Below are 23,635 nucleotides of genomic sequence, written 5' to 3'. Positions count from 1 at the left end.
TTCAGTGTTGTAATGACAACTCACTGCTTTGTCATCACCAGCATATCCTCTCTCAGTTGTGCAGCACCAACCAAATTTTTTATTTCTCTTAAATGAAAATTGATATTCAATATTTTAATAATTATATTTATAGCAGGACTTGTGTATGTAGTTCTATAACCGACAGTTCCTCTCTATCAAATGTGTTTGTGTAAACACAATCATGGTATACAAGGACATGTGGTTTAGCAGGACTTGTGTATGTAGTTTTATAGCCGACAGTTCCTCTCTATCAAATGTGTTTGTGTAAACACAATCATGGTATACAAGGACACATGTTTTAGCAGGACTTGTGTATGTAGTTCTATAACCGACAGTTCCTCTCTATCAAATGTGTTTGTGTAAACACAATCATGGTATACAAGGACACATTGTTTAGCAGGACTTGTGTATGTAGTTCTATAGCCGACAGTTTCTCTCTATCAAATGTGTTTGTGTAAACACAATCATGGTTTACAAGGACATGCGGTTTAGCAGGACTTGTGTATGTAGTTCTATAACCAAGAGTTCATCTCTATCAAATGTGTTTGTGTAAAGTCAAGTCAAGTTTATTTATATAGCGCTTTTCACAACATAGGTTGTATCAAAGCAGCTTCACAGTAATAAATTAAAACAATACATCAATGTTTGTTTCTAGTTGAACGTCCACGTTTGGTAATGCTGATCAATAGTATCGTTGATTGATTCATTAAATTAAATATCCCCAAATATCACATATCACAAATATCACATGATTGTGATAAACACAATCATGGTTTACAAGGACACATGGTTTAGCAGGACTTGTGTATGTAGTTCTATAACCGACAGTTCCTCTCTATCAAATGTGTTTGTGTAAACACAATCATGGTTTACAAGGACACATGGTTTAGCAGGACTTGTGTATGTAGTTCTATAGCTGACAGTTCCTCTCTATCAAATGTGTTTGTGTAAACACAATCATGGTATACATGGAGAAGAACACTGGGTGATGAAGAGGTTCCACTTCAGAGCATAGGCGTGTCTTGTGGAGGCCCTAGCAGAAGTGATGGTGGCCACCACCTGAGGTGGTAGGGTACTCAAACCTGCCGCGTCCTGTCCAGAACACACACATGCAGCCGTCAGTTGTGTGCTAGTGCAGCGGTCCCCAACCTTTTTTGCGCCACGGACCGGTTTAATATCAGACAATATTTTCACGGACCGGCCTTTAAGGTGCGGCGGATAAATACAACAAAATATAAAAAATATATAAAAAACAATTAAATATAATAATAAACGTGAATCCAATGTGTAGGCTTACTTGCAATTTTATTAGCAGGGTACTCGTAATATCGCGCCTAAAGACAACTGAGAAAGCCTGAACACAAACAAAAAGCCCCCCAAAAGAAAAAAATCTCCATGTTTACGGTGCTGATGCGATGTAAGGGTGGCGCTGCCAATAAAGCACCTAAAAGCTGTCACAAAGAACCGATTTTAAGAACCAAAATTAATGATTATGAATATGTAAAATATAGCAGGAGACATTTTAATTGTTTAATAATAAACAAGTGTTTTCTGTGCAAAGATGAAGTTGACAATGCTGACTCGATCTTCGCAGTATGCCTAGTGAACGCGCCAGAGAGAAATGCATATTTCATACGAATTAAGCAGAGAACAGTCAGTTTTCTTTTGTTTTGAATTGTTCTGTTTAAAATTAGACATTTCAAGCTTTCTATGTCTCAGGTCTGTGAGGCAAGTAGGCTACCTTATACGCTGAATTTCGGTTAATTTATGAGATCAGCTCCAGTTCACGCGCCCGCGCCTCCGTGTCCTGATTAAATATTTTCTATTATATTTACTTCTTATTAAATCCTGGCAATTGGGTGATGAAACATTGATTAAAATTAAGATACAATTAATACAAAACGAAATACAATTTAAAGACAGGCTTGCTTTCTGTCTGAGGTCTCTGTGAAAGTTTTAAAGCAGTCTTTTTGTGCCGCTTTCAGAGCGCTGCACGTCCGTAAGGGTGAACAGTCCCATCCGAACAATTATTATTATTATTATTTTTTTTTTTTTTTGTGAAATAGGCTACATTTCTAAATTAATGCGACTTATAGTCCAGTGCGACTTAGGCTATATTATGTTTTTTCTTCTTCATGACGCATTTTTTTACTGATGCGACATATACTCCGGAGCGATTTATAGTCCGGAAAATACGTTAAGTTATATATTCTTTCTGTGAGGCCCGGTACCAAATGTCCCACGGACCGGTACCGGTCCGCGGCCCGGGGGTTGGGGACCTCTGTGCTAGTGCATCCAAGCCGAGGGTCCCCTCGGTCAAGGAATAAAGTGGGAAGTGTCTGGGGAGGCAAACAGATCTACCTGTGCTTCGCCGAACTGTTCCCAAATCAGCTGAACCGTCTGGGAATGAAGTCTCCATTCCCCGGGAAGTGGCCGAAATCGTGAGAGCCTGCGGTTGCACAATTCAGCTCTCCCGGACTGTAAATGGCTCAAAGCGACCTCAGATGCTTCTGTTTCCATAAGAGTGAAGGGTGAGTTGCGATATACGGCGGGAGCGCAACCTTGTTGGTTGATATACACTACTGTCGCCATGATGTCTGAACGGACTAGTATGTGTTGGTCCTTGAGCAAACGTAAACGGTGCAGAGTGGCGTGGCAGCCGCTGCGGATGCCATATGCCCCAGGAGGCTCTAAAATAACTTCAGTGGAACCACACTCTTGCCCTTGAATTGACTCAAGAGTCAGTTCAGCAGTGACTACACGCGCTCACTCGTAAGCTGTGCGTACATGGCTACCGAGTCAATTTCCATACCAAGAAAAGTGATACTCTGCACGGGGGAAAGTTTGCTGTTTTCCCAGTTGACCCGAAGGCCCAGATGGGCAAGATAGTTCAGGTTGTGAACCCTGTGTTGCCGGAGTGGCACAAGGAGTGCCTCAACGACTTGAAGATGCAAGGAGACACTAGCCTGAATGGAAGTACCGTGTACTAGTATGCCTGCCCCTCGGAAGCAAACCGTAGAAACGGTCTGTGTCAAGGAAGAGTGGAGACTTGAAAGTATCCGTCCTACAGGTCGATCGCTGCAAACCAATCCAACGGACGAACGCATTCAAAAATGCGTATGGCTGTCAACATCTTTGAATGGAAGCCTGTGAGCCTGTATATATATTCAAAATGTGCAGGTCCAGGATTTGGCGTAACCCACTGCTCTTCTTGGGTACAATGAAGTAGGGGCTATAGAAGCCAGACTACATTTCGGCTGGAGGGGCGGTCTCGATCGCACCCTTCGCCAGTGGGGTGGTGACCTCTGCACGCATAACAGGGGCATTGCCACCCACCATGGTATAGCAGACTCCCTGCTTTCAGGGAGGAGACTGCGAACTGAAATGCATAACCGAGCCTGATGGTTCTCACGAGCCAGCGGGACAGCTTAGGAAGCTCCAGCCAGGCTCCCAAAAACTGAACCAGCGGGGTCATGTGAACCACAGATGTACCCATGATGTGGCTGCAAGGCTGCGTCCTGACCATAGACTGTAAAAAAAGATGGACGACGCCCCTTCGCTCTCTTCCATTGATGAGAACTGAAGCCGCCAGTGTCCCGATATGGCGCTGACATATTGGAACTTGAGTCTGCGCAGTAGCGATCTCGGGACCAGACCTGCACAGTCGTGAGCAGGAAGTAAAGCCGCGAAATCAACGCTCCGCCCTCACTCTCGCAGTTCTGCACACTTTTTAAAAAATTGATTGCAGTACGACAAGAGGCTTGTTAAAATAAAGTAAATACAATCTCCTCAGTCCTCCGAAGATCCCGAAAAAAATATCCGTTGGTGCTTCAGTGACTACTTCGCTCAGAGAACCTGTCAATCACAGCTGTCAATCATGACGTTACACCACCACATCACGTAACTAACTAAAAAACAACTTATTTTTGAAACAGACACTTGAACTTACATCACCGTGATAAAAACGACAGCAAATGAAAGAAACCACCTTTGGAAAAAAGATATTTGAAGTGTAATTTAATTGTTTAGTTGGTCTCACGTCTCGTTGAATAACACGGGGAGGCGGGGCTTATGACCTATACTAGGACCAGTCACCGGGGGGCGATCGAGACGTTTTGGCTTCACTTTTCAGGGCTTGTCCTGACAGACACGCTTGGTCCTGACAGAGAAGGCCAGGGAAGGACGAGTCTGGCGACAGAGGGGAATGAGAGTGGCGAGGTGGAGCTTTCACATTTCCATCTGCCCGTATCAGGAGTGCTGCTTTGCCTGCCGTTTGGCAGGCTGCAGGGCTGGTGAATGCTGCTGCTGGGGCCGGGCGGGAGGAGCGGGAGCCACAGTTGAGCGTCCTCGGCGGTGAGTGGACTGAGGCGGCTGAGTCGGCGGCTGGGTGGAAGCAGCAGCTGGCCGCCGGGGCAGAATGTTTAATGGCCTCGGTCTGCTCCTGGGCGGGCGAAAACTGTTGGGCAAAGTCCTGGGACGCGCCGCAGAAGAGGCCAGCCTAGGATATGGGGGTGCTGAGGAACGTGTTTCGCTCAGCCTCCCGCATATCATGTGAACCACAGACATACCCTCAATGGGGCAGCAAGGCCGCGTCCAGACAGAGGAGGCTAGGGAAGGACGAGTGTTCCGCGGTGACAGGAGAAAACACACACTGTTGGCAGATCACTGCACAGACCAGCAGCAGGAAAGAGATCTCGCTGGAACACGCCATGAAACCAACACCGCTGAAGAGTCGCTCGTCTCGTACAGTATCTAGAACTCGTAGACAGCTTGCAGTGGAGAGAAGTAAAGAAACACTCAGCTCCGAAGCAAAAACATAATGCGAGATTGCCGCGCTGCTCCTTTTATACCCACGCGGTGGGGCGGAGTTGCGTTATGCAAATTCAAGTTTTGCCATTGGCTCGTTTTTTAAGATCTCGAAGGTGATAGGCTTCCAAGCGAAACCCCCATTCGTCAATCACTTACGTAACTCAGAGTGACTGAACGAAAGGGAACTGTCCCTTTAAACCTGGATGTCCTGGCAAACCATGATTCAGTTGACCATGGAAGCCTGTGTAAAATCAGGTGTGTTATTTTCCATGATTTTATAGTTTGAACAACACTTTTAAGTGAGATGTATCTTAAAGAGACCATATAATATTGTTTAGCATGTCTGTTTAATTTGTAGAGTGTTAGGCACTGGGTGTCCCTCTAAACCACATTGGTTACATGCTGTCCTCGTAAACCATATAAAATCAGGTGTGTTATTTTCCATGATTTTATAGTTTGAACAACACTTTTAAGTGAGATGTATCTTAAAGAGACCATATAACATTGTTTAGCATGTCTGTTTAATTTGTAGAGTGTTAGGCACTGGGTGTCCCTCTAAACCATAGTGGTTACATGCTGTCCTCTTAAACCATATATACCAGTATGTGTGTGTGTGTGTGTGTGTGTGTGTGTGTGTGTGTGTGTTCTAATTATAAAATGCATAAGTTTGGTTCCTTACTAACTATCAATTTCATAAGTTAAATCATCCAAGCTACTTAAAAAAGAGAGAGAGAAGAAAATAAGTGGTTGGCTATACAACAAGCTACCAACAAAAAGTAGCTAACAACACTGAAGCTATTAAAGACAGTATTAAAGACACAGAAATGTGTAAATATCTAAAATTATATGATATTTTAAGGAAAAGACTTCATAATTATAAGATTTGATTAGAAAATATTTGTAAAATAATAAATTAATCTATGTATAAATCTAAATTAGGATGACTTAATTACTAAATTAAATACTTAGTATATGAAATATTTTGCTAAAAACTGAAGTAAAATGCCATGCAGGTACTTCATTAATTAAGCTTTTTTGTTTATGGGTTTGACACAATCTTTAGTTTGCAATTCAATGTGAAATAAAGGCCAGCAATGTATCATTTTGTCACACTAAACTGCTACTTGATGAAAAAGTTACTCGTCGCTAAACTATTTTAAAAACCGTTGAGCCACCGTCAAGCTAAAAACTTAAGCTAAGTTAGTAGCTTAGCTACTTTTGCTACTTTTTACTCCTCAAGGACACCAAATTCTTCTCTCATTTCACAGTTACTTTTTGGAAACAAAACTGCAAAGCAACAATGTGTAGCTACATTACAATGCTTCTATATAAGGATCCCATTCCTATGTTTCGAAATTCTTTGATGAGATTTACGTCTACCGAAGTGCTTCAGCAAACGCTCTTCATCTTCCCCTCCCGCCTTTCTGTGTCTTTCTCTCAGCGCTAACAAAGACATAAAGTCACAACTAATTGCGTTCAGTGACAAACCGAGTGGCTTTTTCCACAGCAGCTGGTCTGAGAGAGACCAATCCACTCTAACGAAAACCCCAGGAATGGAATAAACCCTCAAGTCTAATGGCAAGCATTAGATCCAGCCATGCTCCAGCCCCTCCAAATAATTACTAGTATTAATGTGCATTGTGAAGTCGCCGCTGTGACCACTCTGCGCTAATCACTAGTGTTGCCTTGCATTGTGGAAACAGGTCTGCCAACCCCCAAAATAATCCCATTACTAAGTCTGTCCTTTCTCCAGCTCCCGTTCTTGTAGACACGGTCTCAGCTAATTGACATCTGTTAACTGACGTCCTATCTAGAAGTGCCGAGAGTGAGTTTTGCGAAGAGCACTTCAGTCAGGAATCCCTGAGTATGCAGGCGAGTATGCATGTTTGTGCAATGGAGAGTTCAAAAAGTGCTTTTGTGTGTGTCTATGAATAACATTTATTTCATTCACGTTTGCATATTTACCTAAGTGAGAAAACACTGAGCCACTTCAGTTCCTGTCATTCACACTGCAGAAAAAAAGTTTTGTCATTTTGTTCAAACTACTAGCACTAAGATTAATTTGTGACATCAATCATCATGAATCAAACCATTCATATTAGGCCTTCATAAACACTTCATTAGTAGAAAAGAACAACTGCATTCATGGGCTCCATCTGGTGCATTTGTACAGAGAAAATTTTGGCAGCGTCCTAATCAAACCCGAAGACAAAGACACACAGCAGCCATGCTGACTGTAAAGTTAACCGTGCCCCTCTCACATAAAACAGGTCAGTCGTTTCAACATCTCTTTCAGAAGAAAATGATGGCTCGGGCCTTCCTGCCTTTGACACAGGCTCAGGCTGACCTATGACCTTCTCTGGAAGGAAGCCAACTTAAGGGTTCCATGTTTGAAGCGGGAAAAGAAAGGAGCAGGGCACTAACTGATGGGGAGGATCGCATAAAGTAGCTGGGTTGGACGCTCACGTCCGCCGTTGATGGACATCTTGTCAAAAGAACACAAACTCTTTGGCATGAAGCATGGAGAGCAGCGGCTAAATGGATGCTGGGTTAATCAGAAAGAATAGGAGGACAGACCCTCAAGCAGTGAGTCAATAAGGCTCATCCACTCGAAAAGATAAACGCTGGCATGTGGATGCTGAGACAGTGCTGTCCACACCGCTGTTCCAGTGACGCTAAAGGAGATCTGTGCTCAGCTCTTCTGATCTTAGGGATCCAGCAATGAATGTGTTCCAGACGGCGTAATTAAAATATAATTAAACACCAGAGAGATGAGACTAGCGCTATCAGAATTTCTCAAAAGGGAAAGCGAGCTAGTTCACATTAGCAAAACTTTGCTTAGCATGTAGTTTCAACAGACTTTCTTGGGAAATTATGTGAATTTATCAAAGACGCTGGATAGTTTCTACTTAATCTGGTTATTTCAGTCATTTTGCCTTACAAAAAAAAGTACAGTGATGGTATCATACTATAGTACTTTGATATATACCATGGTACTAAACGGTACCATGAATGGGGGCATTTCTGGAGATCTCCTGGAAAACACAAACAATTTACAAGGTATTTCAAAGAGTACTATGGTATCACCATGCTCCATTTTCATTTTAAGTATTTCTTCATAATCTTTTTCGTGTCAGATAACATTAGCATGGGTGCAAACAGTCTGACTAGTTTGCATTAGCAAAAGCAGGTAGTTTAAAAAACTCCTCCTGAGAAATGTAAATTTATCAATGATGTTATATACTAAAATTAAGTAGAAAATATCCTATTATAGAAATGACTGTGATTGCACAAAGGCACAGCGATTGCATCAGAAGGTAATAGGCTACAATATGATAGTTTGAATGCAGTGATTTAATTTGAACGAACAGTAAAAAAAGGGCATTTGTCACCTAGAAACTTGCATTAGCATGGATGCTAACAGTTCTGTAGGAGGGGGACAGTCACCTCCATCCCTCACCCTTCCCACCAGTTCTGTCCTTCAGGCCGTTTTCCGCCCCCAGTGCATCCATCACAACATGACAACTGAAGGGCTGTGAGCTGTCAGGGGAGCTTCCGTATGGGAGCACCGGATGATGATAGACAGGAAGAGGTCAAGGAGAACAACACACACATGAGCAAGCAATTGCACACATACAGACAGCGAGAGAGATACAGACAGACCAGAGTGTCTGAACTCGAAACACGAACGTCAGACTCCGCCGATTCAAAAGATCTGGAATTAATCATGCGAATCATATTATCCAAATGATTTCAAACATATACAGCATGCTGCCATGATCACAGAGCGAAGAGGATGGACCCAACCTTCGCTCGATCTCGCTGAAAGGACGAGCCGCCCATTGTCTTTGAGAGACAAGTTTGCTGGCTTTGCATTTCACGGACGAAATATGCAAATGGTGTATTTGTCTGATATCAAAGGACACCTCTCTCCATCTCTCTTTCCTGGGACAGCTGACAGTCCATTCAAGGGCCGATGGAGGGGCTCATAGGGGAGAACTGAGGAGGATCGTGACAGGAATCAACATATGTGCTTGCCATCAAAAGCAAAAAGGAAGTGATGAATATTCATACGTAGGAGCATTTTGGCAGGCGGCGGCTATTGTTTAACAAAGAAAAGAGCAAAAAACGACTCACAGCTGAGGATGATGAGTCTCATACACCTGCTCATAATTATGACAGCGAAGAGATACACATGCAAGCTTTTTCTAATTAGGCATACACAGCCACATACAGGTGCTAAGGTGCAAAGTTTACACAGGGAAAAAAAGCTGCGTCTCAACAATAACACATGAGAAAACCGGATCAATACCTCTCCTCGAGTACGCCAATTTGCTTAATGTGTGATTAAAGCTAAAATGTACTTTTGCATGGTGAAGTCGATACAAACGGCGTTCTCTTGAGAGTTTATCTCAGCTCACATACATAAATAATGTCTTGTCAAGCATCGTTTTCCTTCCAGTTACACAAACTGCTGTCTGTTCTGATTCAAAGAGCATGGTTTCAAATTATCACACCTTCCCATCATGCTCTAGTTTTCAAACCCTTTATGCTTTCTAATTACTTAAATATGCGTGAGCTGTTTTACATTAGCACCCATTTAAAAAAATAATGTGGTGGCACAATGGTTGAGTGATGTATCAGATGGTACTTTGATATATTCTATGGTTCTTGCATGGTACATTTAAAATACCATAGTATCACTGACAAAAAAGAACCATGGCACTAATATAATTTATAGACAAGGTGTCACAACAAACTACCAAACAGTACCATGGCACTACCAAGGTTTTTTTTTTCACCTCCTACTGTGGTGGTACTATAGTACCAATATGGTATCATGGCTTTGAAATATGCCATGGTGCTGAAATCCTTGTACTATGGTACTTCCAAGAATTCTATGGTAGTACTATGCTACATATCTAAAATCCCATGGTATTTTTTTAATACTTTTTTTGTCAATGTTACACAAGTATCATAGTACTATCATGTTTTTTTGGAAATGCACTATAGTAATACCATATTATCTTTTGAAATATCTTGATGTACTATTTAAATAGTATGGTGCATGAATTTCTCTACCATGGTCTGTACCATGGTACTACCATGCTTGTTTGGACATGTTTCATGGTAACAGTACCAGTACTTCTTTTCTAAGAGACACTATCATGGGGGTACATTTTTAGAAATACTGTAGCACATTTTTTGAAGAGGCATATTTGTCAAAAGAGCTGAAAACTCACTAGTGTTGGTTGGATTTTTCTCCATGTCGTCGTGCTGTTTCACTAAACTACGTGTACGTTTACAGTGTAGTGAAAAGCTGAGAGTGGGCTGTCATTCTTAATTGCAGCCTAGCATCTCAGCGGGCTTTTACACGTCTCCAGCTCGCCGGACGCCCACTAACAGGCAGAGATTTCCTCTCTATCCTCACCTCCTACTCAACACAGCAGATGAGCAGTGAGAAAACAGCAAACTCTTAAAAAGAAGAAAAGACACCAAATCCTCTGGCCAAGTCTCCGCTCCATTCACCAACCGAACGACGGCTGTTTTGTGGCCATCTCTCGCTCCTCTGTTCTTGGACCTGTCCATCTAGGCTGCAGCTGTCAAAATTTTGACGTCTTAATCAATCTCGGCCATGACCCCCGTCTCTTGGGGAGGAGAGGAGGATAAAGCCAGGGGTCACCCCTGACCCTGTCTAGTATTTCTCCCCTCTCACCCCCATCCCCGATCACGACATCCCAACAATTGGGGAGAGGCTCCCATTGAGGCATGCTGGGGTACAGGGCTTGTATCCCCATCCTCAATGGGCTTTTTTCACAAGGTCCTTGGGACACCCCATTGAGAAAGTTCTCGCCCTCGCCTAAGCCCTCACATTGAAGGTGAACCTCTGCATCCCTCCCCTGGCCTGGGATGCACACACAGACTTATTAAACAGACAGTGACTCGCATCTGCATGCTGGGATAGAAAGCCACCTTTTGAACCCGCTTCAATGAGGAAACAACTGCCTATTGCCTTGCTGAAGACAGCGTGTGATGGCTTAATCAGACATTGATGACAGGCTCATGCTTAAATAACACAGATATAAAGAAGATGGTCTAAGGATATGTAAAGAAGGCACCTGGATATTTATAAAAGCCGGAAATTGGAATATTGGCTACAAAATACTAAATATGAATTGTGATTAGGTTTAATTGGCCGATATCAAAAACTGCTTGGAAAATTTTTCCTTTTTCAACAACAAATATATTTTATGCACCAATGCTCAACAATAAGGTTTTTTTTTTTTTTTTTTTTTTTTTGCTGGTCCGTAGTTGAATGAAATTTTTTATATTTTCTAGAAATACAAACTTTTTTTCATTAAGTGCAAAGTTTTCTTTACAAAATTTCTTAGTTGTGCTTTCAAAACTGTCAAGTGATTTTTGCAAATTCAACCTCTATGTTTGCCAGCTACTAGTGTTTTTGATGACAATCAGATCAGCAGAACATGCAACAACAATAGACAATACAGTAAGTCACAGAAAACCAAACATAGTTTGCAATTTATAAAAATTTATGAATAAGATCGATAAATGTTACATTGGTGCAGCACTAACCCTAACCGTCCTGAAAGAGCAAGTGGTGGTTTTGTTCAACTGACCTAAAACTCTGGGCCAGCAGGCCATCCTTACAGTTCAGCACTGTGCAAACAAGTGGCCAAAATGATCCAATACAGCTTTTATGACTTGAAGTGTTTTTTGTGTGTTTTGTTTTGTGAGTTGGGAAATTAAATCTAAAAACTTTTGCAGACTCCAAACAACAGAAATATCAAAATCGCTCTCTTCCAAATATCTCAGAGTAATGAAATCATCAACGCAAGCCCTGAAGTGATCTAAGTAAAACGTTTCACCAAATGTCTGTGTGGAAACTCCGTTCTGCTCTTGGTCAATTACAGCCTCTTTCCTTCATTTCAACATATCTGAACGGCAAAAGAGAGCAGAGGGAGAGAGACGGAAAGCTAAGGAGCGAGTGGGGAACCCGGCCACTGCCAGCGAGCTCTGCTAATAAAAGAGTGGCCAAGAAAAACGGCCAGATCCCAGAGAATGGCCTTTCCCAGTGTACCCCTTCAACCACCCACACAAGCACATCCACTAAGAGAGAGATCGCCCGCGGTGAATGCCGACCACCCCCCTTGAGCCCGCAAGAGCCCTAAATTACAGCCCGTATTTGTCATGCAATTAGCCCGCTGAGATAGCGCTCATAAATAAAGGCCGTTAGACTGGCCAGTCGGCCGTTTATCACCCCGCTCAAGCGACGACCCTCTCCTGGACCAGACGGAAAAGAAAGAAAGGGCGTGCTCAAACTGTCTACATGTCCTCTGGCTCTTCCTTTTTGCTTGCACTGACCTCAGCATTACCCCAAACAGTATATCATGGCTTTTTCAGTGCCGTATGGCCTGACTACGGACACTGGGAATCAAAGCCAGCATGGAGAAAGAGAAACGACCCTCTGGTGACAGAAGCAATCTATCTGATCCTCTCCTTTTCTTCTTTTATCTGTTTTGCTCTTTCAGTGTTTTGCCAATCGCATCTTTTTGCTTTAATGTGAACTGAAAACCACCAGACATGCTCTTGAGAGATAGCAAAACGAGAACGAGAGTGAAAAGGCTACGAGAGCATTCGCCCATGATCTAATTAAGCGGATTCTGCACATAAACCACACGGCTGTTGCTCCAACAAAATAATTAGCGCCAACTTTTCTCATGCGCAAATCCACTGGGAGGTGTTTTGATATCAAACAGGGCGATTCATAATCATAACCAGACCTCTCGAACAACAACACTCGCTTAATCCACAGTGATCTGCCGAGTACCCAGCTGTATACATCTGAGTAAACTCTCTCATCCCTGAGAGGGGAAAAGTGCATCCGGGTCAGCCTCAGTTTTAATGATCTCATCTTAAATTATGGAATATATTGCTGCTGGGCGATCAGGGTATTTTTTGATGCATAAATCTCGAGTCATAACAGAACCTGGTGAAACGCTTTGTTGGAAAACCTCGAACGAGGGAGTTATCCGAGCTCTTACCTTGGCATGTTCCCCCGTGTTCCTCATAGCCAGGGTTACACAAACAGTTTCCAATAGGCACCAGCCATTCTCCATCTGCTCCGCAGTACATTTTAGGGACCTCACGTTCCTCTGAATTGTCCACACAAGATCCGCGTACCTCCACTAGTGATGAGGTGTCCGCACCGGTGGTGGTGTCTGGAAACTGGGCCAGGTTGCGTACAGTGAGGGGGCATTTCTTATAGAAGATCCGTACTGATACCAGGGCGATGCAGGCCCCCACGTCTTGGAAGGCCAAGTAGAAGCCCTTCCGAGTCAAAATTCCTACATCCCGCACTTCCGTGTTCAGCTTCATGATGCGGTCTCCTATGTCCACCTGCGTGAAGCTCTCATCGGCCGCAATGGTGTCGATTTTGGTGAACTGGTTCTCTCGGATGTACCGCTCTTTGTCATTGTTGGACTCATAGTAGTAGAGGTTAAAGGTCTCCTTGCAAGTTCCCATGACTCCTGGCAGGCTGTTGCAGTCACGCAGGGTGAATTTGATCTCGATGTAGACGCGCTGAGCTCCGCCACGGGGAATCCAGTCTGTTCGGAGCCAGTTGTTCTGGTTGGGTTCCATTACGTTGCATACCTGGTATGTCCTGATTGGTATATTCTTCTCATCCATGATGCTCACCTCTTCCCACTATGAGAGAGACGGAGGGAAAGACAGAGAGGTAAGTAGGCCTATAGAGATTCTGCTAGGGAGACTTTTGTCACAGCAAGTGCACACAATTCCAGGCCCAGAGCTGGAGATTTACCACAGACCAACAGCTGCAATGATGCAATGTTTTCATTGATTACGATATGATAATGAGAATTTAAATCACACATCTGCCAGATTCTGTGCACTGTTTTGTGAATAGTAGGGGTGGTTTACCCAGAAATGAAAATTCTGTCATAATTTACTCAAACCTGTGTGACTTTCTTTCTGTTGCAAAAAGCAGAAGAAATTCTGAAGAATAATTCAACTGTTGTTGTCCATACAAGGAAAATCAGTTGGGTCCAAAACAGCACTGGAACCCCACTGAATGTTGACAGCGTGGACAAAAAACAAAACAAAAATGTCTTTTTGCGTTCCTCATTAGAAAGGTCTTACAGGTTTAGGAACAACATGAGGGTGAGTAAATTATTACAGAATTTTCATATTTGGGTGAACCATGCATTTGAGACAAGCGGTTTTAATACTCAAAATACTTCAAACTCATTGGCCATACAAAGATTTTATTGGAGATTGCTCAATAATTAACATAACTGAGATAATATGATTCTTTGAAGCATTGTTCAGCTCCATTTCTGTGTATCAGAACTGAAAGTGCCGTTTAAGCCTTTCAAAGGCTTCAAAAACAGTTGTTTTTGGGAGATAGATATGGCGATATGTCAAATGATTGATTGCTGTGAATTTCTTAACACTAAGGTGAAAGTATGGTTTTCAATAATAATACAGGATTGCCAACACCCTTGCACATCTACCAAACAAATGCAGTACCCAGCAACATTTACAAGAACGCCCTGACTTCCTGGTCACCATTAATCCCATATTAAGCCATTGTAATACCATGGGGCCTAGAGTTTGATGCTTCCTGCTGGTGAGAGTTTCAAATGAGATGTATGCAATGAAGGAGAGTTTTGAAAAGGCCTGTCACGATCTATGACACTGTCTTTTCTTCTCGCTTTTTTACTCTTTGTAAGTCGTAAGTGTAGAAATCCCAGCTGTCACACCGATAAAGCTGTACATTCGGCCCGTTTGCATGAGGGAGGGGGTTCTGTCGGGACCCTGTCAATCAAACGGGTGGATGAGATAAAGCAGTAGAGGGTGGGGGGAACCACATATCCTCAAATGCCAAGTTCATTTTTAAACCTGAAACCAACCAAAGTGTGAACGGAGAGAATAAGGAAGACTAATTGTGGTTTAATTAATCAGTCAAATCACAGATAAATAACTTTACACACTTGTGTATAAACACTTATACTTGAGTAGATTGATTTCAATATTTAAATAAAAACAGTTCAAACAAGTACATGTTTTTGTTAATGTAATGTATTAATTTATGCAGTTGTTGTGTTTTTTAAAAGAAAAAATATATGTTGTACTAATTAAATCGCTAACAATAATAATGTGTATATATAATGTACTGAAACTTATACATGCAGTTGCTGACTGCATAATAATTATAATAAAGTAAAAATATTAATGTAAAGTGTGGCCCAAATTTTTTTTGAAAAACGTATAAACTAAATATTTAAATCTCAGCATGTTAACCATCAGCGCATAGCCTTCATACTGTATTTCAATTATCTTGTTTGTACTCATTTTACTAAGTCAAAAACTCTAGCTTTATTATTGTACGTGCAAAATATAGTGCACCAATAAATTTTAAGTTTTAAGATGCCAGCTCATAAATAATGTAAAGAAATGAACATCATAATTACACAGCATAAAATTTCTAGATGAATTATCCGGGGCACAAGCACTTAAACTCAAGTCGTTTCTCAGTCTGTATGAAACATCAAATTATAAGAACAAAGCCATTTCATCTGTCAGGATTTATAATTACGGATGTTTGTGTAGATCTCATTAGTCTTCTGTGTTTCATCTATGCACTAATGCAGAAAATACCGATAGCATACAGTGTGATGCATCTTAAGCCATTTTCCATCCATTTTTAGTGTGCTTTTAGCATAGCATGAGGCCTTAGTTAAACCTTCTTGTTTTATGTACAGTGTGGAGCAGCAATTCCACTGTGCTCAAAAAAGGTTCTTTAAATTCTCTAGTCTGCTTTTCATGTGCAAATACAGTTTCCAAGACGATCAGCACCTTCAAGAGTTGTCAATAGAGATTTTTCCACACAAATACAAAAGTAAAAACAACACTGTCTGTACTCTGTAGACTCACCCCTCCTTCCGTCGGACTCGCAACCCATTTCAGTTCTCCTTGCACAGTTCTCGAGTCCAGCAGCGTCACTGCGGATAGACAAAATGCCGTGAGTCACTGAAGATGGATCATCAACCTCCTTATGACTTGACCAAACTGTCTCTTAAGTCGCAACTTATTTCTTTTGCTACCCTTTTGTTCCCAACTGTACAAAGTTATTACTCTCCATTTCCTCAAAGTACACTGATTTATGCTTATTAAGGAAATGTATTGCATATGGTTAAATAACACATATATTTGGCAAAAAAATAAGTATTTTATAAAGTTTGATTGTGGCATGATTAAGTATTGTTTTAATCAGTGTTCCAATTTGGCTATTGTCCAAACAAAATCCGGTCCTTTGAGAGAAGAGCATAATCAGTGAACAGTGAATGTGCAAGGAATATATAAAAGGTTTATGTTTACAACAAGTAATTTTCTTTTCTTTTTTCTAAGGGTTTCAGAATTTGTCTATTTGTGTGTAGCCTATAGCCTTCATACACCAAAACAAAGCCCTAGCATACCCTAAATTAAAAGCGTACCGTGTAATGAGATATTTACGCGAGTTTAACAGAGACTAAAGACTATATTATACTGAAATGCTTTAATCATTTGTTTCGTGCGTGTCTCTGCTGGTTATGATGGACGAATTTCGAACATTTCGCTTCTGAAAACACTCCAAATAAATTAAAATAATAAAGGAGTCTTGCAAGTTTCCATCAAATTATTCGAATACGCTAGCCTAAATTTCTATTCTGGTCATCCAAGCACATTTCTTGAAATACAAACAAATAAATAAATAAGATCAAAAATAATTCCAACAAAATTAGAAGACAGTGTTTCCTCCCAATAGAGTCCGAGTTTAAACTTCGTTTGATGAAATAAACGGCGCAGTCTTCCATAGGATCTGCGGATTTGGGAACCACAGACACTTGGAGATCCCCAAAGGGACTTTCGGAGAAAAATTCTATAAATCCTTTTCGCTGACGGGATAAAGTCTCGAAATAAAAAAATACGAATGGTAAATAAAGAAATAAATGTCAGTCGTAGCAGTGTGCCACTCTATACCGTACCAAGTCTTAACCCAAACAACAACAAAAAATAACTCTTGGAAAGATTTTCCTTTGGTTTGGTAAATCCTTACCTTCATTAGGAGGGTAGACCCGTGCGGTTAATGTGAAAGTCGGTATCCAGATTATTAGCGCAAAAGTCGCTGTGAACACAAGCGCAGCCATTGGTGTCATTTCGTGTGCGTCTCCTCCGCTCCGCGTGCGGACCGAAGTTGCGTCTGTCCCGGTGGAATTAGCGTTTGAGAGTGATGCACTGCTGAACACCGCCGAGGGGCGGATCTTTACTGCCTGACCTGCCTGTCACAGCGAGACACAAAAAGTCAACAGTCTGTCCATTCGGGGAAATAGCCAGCCCATTTTCCAGGTATATGATAATTGGAGAAGTATAAAAAGTCTTTCTTATTTTAATCTTTTGCGTTTCATAAAAAAAAAACTAAGCTCGCGCGTGTGAGAGAGATATAATGCAGTGTGCGCGTGAAAGAGAACGCGAGAGAAAGAAAGAGAGATGCTGTTGTTAAATCTCTTCTTTACATATAGAACTTGGTCCACAATATATGGGAAATGTCCTGATCATGATTATTATATCTGTATACGTCATACAAAAGATTGTATGGAACGCGCAAGGCATTAAAGTTAAGTTTACCAGCTCTATTGTGGGAAGAGCAAGTGCGCCGTCTAGTGTTTGCAATGTATTCGTCTAATCCACAACACTGAGACATAAGCCAGTTTCTAAACGTGCTAGTTCGTGTATAAATACTTTTATAACATTACTAACAGGCAATTTATTCATGGGGAAACAGAATTGTCCAATAATTAATAATTAAAACAAACAATTCTAAAACTATGAGTGGGAAGATGCTTCAAAACGTAAACCAGACCATTTTAAACTGCAGTGCTTCAGTGCCACAGTCGACTCATTATCCCAAATCAGTCAGTTAGTATTGGGAGATAATTGCGTCATTTGCATGCCGGCATGGCATTACAATAAAACCACATGTAGACACTATTTCTCTTTAATTTTTTTAAATAATTGTGTTTATCGTGTCCGAAAAAGAAGTCCGATTCTTGTACGATTTGTTCAGACCGATTTTGTGAACCGCATCAAAAGACCCGACACAAAAAAACGATTCATTCGCGAATGTAGCATCGCTATTCAGTTTGTGTTGCTGCAAAGACTAAAAGTTATTAAATGTTAGTGTGAGACCCTTTATGCCTTTATCAACTGGACGCCTACACTCCACGACCTCTCCAGCCCCTGTCAATCAAGCATTTCATGACGCCCACAGCCAGAGTTGCGTCTTTTCTATCGTAGTTCCATTAATAGCAGCAGATGCGTCGATTTCGCTTCACGCTTTGCACTGTCTTACTATATGCGCCCACCTGATGAGCCAATCTACATCCTGTAACGGGTGTCGGGGCTGACTGTGTGCTGACAACTTTGACAACAGTGTGTTTGCATATGGATGGGCTGCAAAGGAGAGTACTGACTTCAGTTATTGAGGACCGCCCTCGAGGCTGATGGATCTGAAAGAGACAAGGCACTGTTTATACTTTAACATTAACAGTTGTAGTAGCACTTTATTATTGTGTCACTGTAAGGTAAATTTAGATGACTGGAATAAAGTGAGATATCAGTGTGTTTGCTTGAATAAATAAGCACGTAAAGCTTTGTTATATCCACAGTGACTTACAAAATGTGGAAAAACCAGGTACACTTTGGTGTCACATGACCCTTTTTTGAAAGCATTAAAAACAAATGCGATGTTTGTTTTTTTTGTTATATCTATCAGATAGGTTTGATAAACCTCAATTTATGCTGCATTTGCAGCCTTTTCACCCATTCTGGTGTAGTTTTGTAATGTTGTAATAAATTTAGTTATTTGTTTTTTATATCAATGTAATGTTTATTGCTAGACAATTATAATTAGAAAATGAATAGAAAAAAATGCTCATTTAATTTAAGAGGGGATGATAAACATTTTCAGGAGGCACCTCCTTCAGTGAAAATTTGTTTTCCGTTTCAGGCCCCATTTTGTACCCTATTCATGGAAAGTGCCATATTGTTTAAAACAATGCATTTCTAGTTTAGCGCTCCCAGTAAAGGGTGTGTCTTCAGCTGTTTTCTGAAAGTTGGTCCCAGCAGATTCGGTCAAGGCTTGAAAATTGTTCCACCGCCTTCTCAGACTTTAAAATTCAAGCTTCGTCTGACCACAGCTAGCGTTTCCTGTTTATGTATAGGCCAGAGAAGCTACGTTTTTGTTCTTTTCCATATGCGTTTGGGGCCTCTCTGGGATCTCTCGTTTTTAATAGCATTAGGCTGAGGAGCAGGTGACGTCCGGGACTTTGTCTCTAGGGCCACGATCGAAACGCTTTGTGGCGATGCCGTTGCTCCGGCGAAACCATCTCGGCCAACATAATGAAGTCGGGCGGAGCATCTGGCGTTCGTAGATGGGTGTCCAACATCGATTGTCACTCAGTTTGACGAAAAGAATGGCGTTTTATTTTCTCAATCTGCACGAAAGACTGCGCAATCATAAAGGCCCAATTAGCCAAGGAGGAGGCGGTTCGTTTTTAGCGGTCTCGACCAATCGCTGCGGTTTATATCGGTGAAGGCCTATTGATCGTGTTATGGCCAGTGGGCGGGGAGTCGCCACAGGCAGGGGTGTGTTTCTGCGAGGCTTTGCTCTGGGCCGTTGTGTTTGGTCATTTGTGTCACAGTTTTTTTTGATTGATTACCGTCAGATCATTTTCTATTCTCTTTCTGGATTCTCGGGTCTCCAGTCCTGATTGAATTCCCTGAACGGCGCCCCCACACTCGGTTTTGTTCTCCGAGCCCCAGATGGCATCTGCCCACACATCTGTATTGTGCAACGCTAACGCAAGCCTCCAGACCGAGTGCACCCGGGACCCCCAAGGGACACTGTGCAGTCTGTAATTGCCAACTTTGAGCAAGACAACCCTCTTACTTTCTGTACGCCCCACGTTCTGGCCTCTCTCAGAACCTTCCAAACAACGTACACTCATATCCGAAAGAACTCCGCTCTAATGCGTACATCCTGTGCACATGCAAACATTGGACGTGTGATGGATTGGTTAAAACGTAGTAGAGGGGATGGATGCAGGCAGGCCGGACTAAAAGGACGGTCTCAGCAGTCTCAAGAAGTGTGTGGGTGTTTGTGATACAGAAACAAAGGAACTGAAGAAGAGCTTTTGGCTGTTATTTTATGGACAGTTATTTCACCCTCAGCTCGATGGAGATGTGACCAAGTCCAATAATATAAGAGATTGATTGGTTTTCTGTCTCCAATAAAGATGTACCCTTACTAGATGTTTCTATAGCCTTTCAGAGGAACCAAATGAGGAGAGAAGTTTCTTTGTTAGAACGTGCCTGTCTTTCAGTAAATCCAAAAAGACCTTGCTGAGGTTTTTGCATAAAATCCTCTTTCTCCTTCTGATAAAGATGAGGAATGACTCACTCTTTCTCTGTCTCTATACATGATTTTCCCAAAGACCTTTTTGTTTGAGATAGAGTCCTGTTCCCCCTCGAGTATGTGAATGGATTTCAGACTCTGAAAATCAAACACAAAGCTATCAGCTCTGCTCTGTGTTCTCAACCGCTCATCCCAGGGTAGAGGAGAAATCAATGGATAGCGTAAGAGCTCCTAATCATCAGCAATGGAGAGTCCCTGATGTTTTCCCAACTACAGCATCAGATACCCAACAATCAATGTATCGGACACTCGAATGGTGTTAAGACAGTTTTTATGTAAATGTTACTTACACAGTAAATGACGTACAGAATCTCTACTGCTATTTGTTGAATCTGTTTTAAAGAGCAGGTCCCACATGTTTACTTATTTTCCGGGTATAAGTATCTGGGGTTTTCCAATGGTCGATGTCGATATCTAGAAAGCAGAAGCAGAATTTAACAGTCAATGCATTCTAGGAAATTAAATCTTCCACCAAATTTTATGTATTAAATTGAATGAAATATATTTACAACAGCATTCCTACATCATCTAATCTACCTATCTATCTGTCTATCTATCCATTCATCCATCCTCAAAACTTTTAAACAAGGCTTTGTCAAGCCAACATTGAAAGTATGTCTTGACATATTGCTTTTTTACAATTATACTTACATTTTATTTTACAAATTCATTTTAATTATGCTTCATTTCATTAAAACCCTGTTTGCTACCTCAATTCAAATTCAGGAATTTAAAAGGCAATCTCATTTCCTGCAGTATATACATAATACAATTCAATCATAGCAAATGAGATGTACACAAACTTGATCAAATAATTAAAAAAAAAATCTATCTGAAAAAGAAATTGAGTAAATTGTACACAATTATATTTACGCCAAGTGAACGTGGTTTGTCAGCTGATCTGATAATCTCAAAATGGCCAGATATAAAGCTATGCATTGTTCTATCACTACTTCAAATCATTGGAGAGTGCAAACATACTACAGAAATCAACAATCCTGAAGTGTGACCACCTTTATAACGAAGAAAACAGTTACACACCGACACCGTGACTCTACTTCTCCAGACCTCCATTGGCAAACATCCCACAGTGGTGCAGGCTAAGTGCCACACGGCCTCAACGTTTGCAGTAGCATGGCTTCTATTTGCTAATTCTTCTTCTCTTAAGAGTTTTAAATAACAGCCTAGTGCCAGCCACAACCCCGCAGCAGGCTTCAGATGTGGCGGAGTGGCTGTTTGGTGAAGACGGATTGACTGTGTAATGGTGCGGGGCGTCCTAGAGCACTTCAAAAAAAAAAGTAGAGTTATTAGAATGGTGAAGGCATCACTGTCGGTCCCATCGCACCAGGCAGCTGTCACAACTGTACGGAGCAAAAACTCAGGATGAACGAGGAACGAAAGGGAAAGAGAGAGTCATCTATGACTGTAAAACACATTACAATATTCAAATACTCCAGAAAGCTCCATAACTTCTACCTTTGTGACTTAGGTGTACCATTGCTCAAAGACCGAGACATCTGATCTGTCATGCAAGACTGCAATCTGCCTTTTGTCATTTCACTAAGTTAACTACCATGACTGTTTGTAACTCTAACCTTGAATTATTTCAGTGGAGCCTTATATTGCTTTGTTTAAATGTCCTCTGCCATTTGTCTCGGAGTCAGCTCCACGCTCGATGGCGCTGAGAGGTAAAGTTTGACATAAACAGAGACTCAAAGTGGCAGCAGGTGCTGGCAGAGAGGCAGGAAGACAGCGAGAACTTTTGTTGTTTCAAACGGGCTGCTGAGTCCTAACAAAGTCACGTTCAGATAAATATACTTAATTATAAGCACACAAAAGGAATAAACGTGTAAATGTAACATGGAAAAATAACCGATTTTGAAGAGAGATCGAAACGTACACTATCAACATATTGACAACACCACGGTTACTGCTTTGACATGTAACTTTAAAAAAGTATAAATCCTTGTCCATAACAAGTTCAAGAATTTCAATACTAAGACACAATATAGTGGGACTCTCATTTATTACTCAAAAGAAATAAACTTTGAGAAAGGCCCCTTTAAAAGACAAAAGTTTGTATAAATGAAATCCAGATGGGAGTAATAAAAGTGAAATCACTTAGTCTCTATATATGGATTAAATTCATTATAATAAAACTTCAACAAAGTATGAAATATAAGTGAAACACAAATACATCGTTACATTAACTTATTGCACTCATTAAGCTGTTTTACTCATTTACCGATGTGTGTGTCCTTTCAGAATTGTTCCAACTTGTCTTTAAAAATCACATAAAGAATGATTAGGTAAACACATTAACTGTGTTAAATGAATGTGATAGCATTAAGCATATTCAATTGATCAAACTGATAATAAATATGCTAAAACCAACATATTCATTCTCTGAATTCAACATTGTAAGATCATCAAATGATACATAAACTTTTGTACGCCTTGTATGCCTCTAAAGTTGTACACTATATAGAATGTACATTTAATAATAAGAAGGAGGAGAAGAAAAATAACTATTGGTATAGTTGGAATTATTATTATTAATTATTTAATTATTATTGTTTAATACATTAAATATTAGTAGTAGTAGTAGTAGTATTGGGGATAACACATTACAAGTAATGCAAGTTGCATAATCAGATTACTTTTTTCAAGTAACAAGTAAACTAACACATTACTTTTAAATTTACAACAAAATATCTAAGTCACTTTTTCAAAATCTGTAAGTTACTTTGATTTCCCATTTCCCAAGTCCAGCCCAGGTGAGCAAAGTAATGCAGTAACATACTGTAAAATTACAGAGTAATGCAATAAGTTACTTTTTAGGGAGTAACGCAAATATTGTAACACAATATTTTTAAAAGCAACTTTCCCCAACACTGATTACTATTATTTTTATTATCATTATTAAAATGCTTCAGTGTCCATTCAAACATACAAAAATGCTAGAACCGCACTTATAAAAACCTACACAGACATATGTGCTAACACACAGGAACCCAGACAAGCAAACACAGACATATGGAAATGAACACAAATTCAGACACACATGCCAAGTAGCAAACTGACACACACACACAAACACACACACACACACACCCGCAGAGAAGGGCAGAAGGCAGCCAGGTAGCGAGTTTCACCAGTGCCAGAAGCCTAATAAATCATCAGACGTGAGGCTTGAGGTCTTGAGACAGCAGTTGACTGGTTCTTGGAGCGTCAGTCGCCTAGTTAGAT

General features: G+C 41.0%; 1 protein-coding gene across 2 annotated transcripts in view; it reads right to left on the bottom strand.

The window, feature by feature from the left end:
- The window catches only part of epha4a (eph receptor A4a), a 76,097-nt gene extending 58,913 nt beyond the window's left edge, over window positions 1-17,184 (bottom strand). For both annotated transcript variants that reach the window (XM_084410247.1, XM_084410248.1), the window contains exons 1-3: window positions 16,970-17,184; window positions 15,808-15,875; window positions 12,894-13,557 (exon numbers count right to left, since the gene is read on the bottom strand). In XM_084410247.1, coding sequence (XP_084266373.1) covers window positions 12,894-13,557; window positions 15,808-15,875; window positions 16,970-17,069 — 832 coding nt within the window. In that variant the 5' untranslated portion in view covers window positions 17,070-17,184. The remainder of the gene's footprint in view (window positions 1-12,893; window positions 13,558-15,807; window positions 15,876-16,969) is intronic.
- Window positions 17,185-23,635: the final 6,451 nt, after the last annotated feature.

This window comes from Rutilus rutilus, assembly GCF_951802725.1.
Source record: "Rutilus rutilus genome assembly, chromosome: 6".
NCBI classification, from domain to species: Eukaryota; Metazoa; Chordata; class Actinopteri; order Cypriniformes; family Leuciscidae; genus Rutilus; species Rutilus rutilus.
The sequence above is the reverse complement of the archived record's forward strand: the minus strand, read 5'-3'. Positions and strand labels throughout refer to the sequence as shown.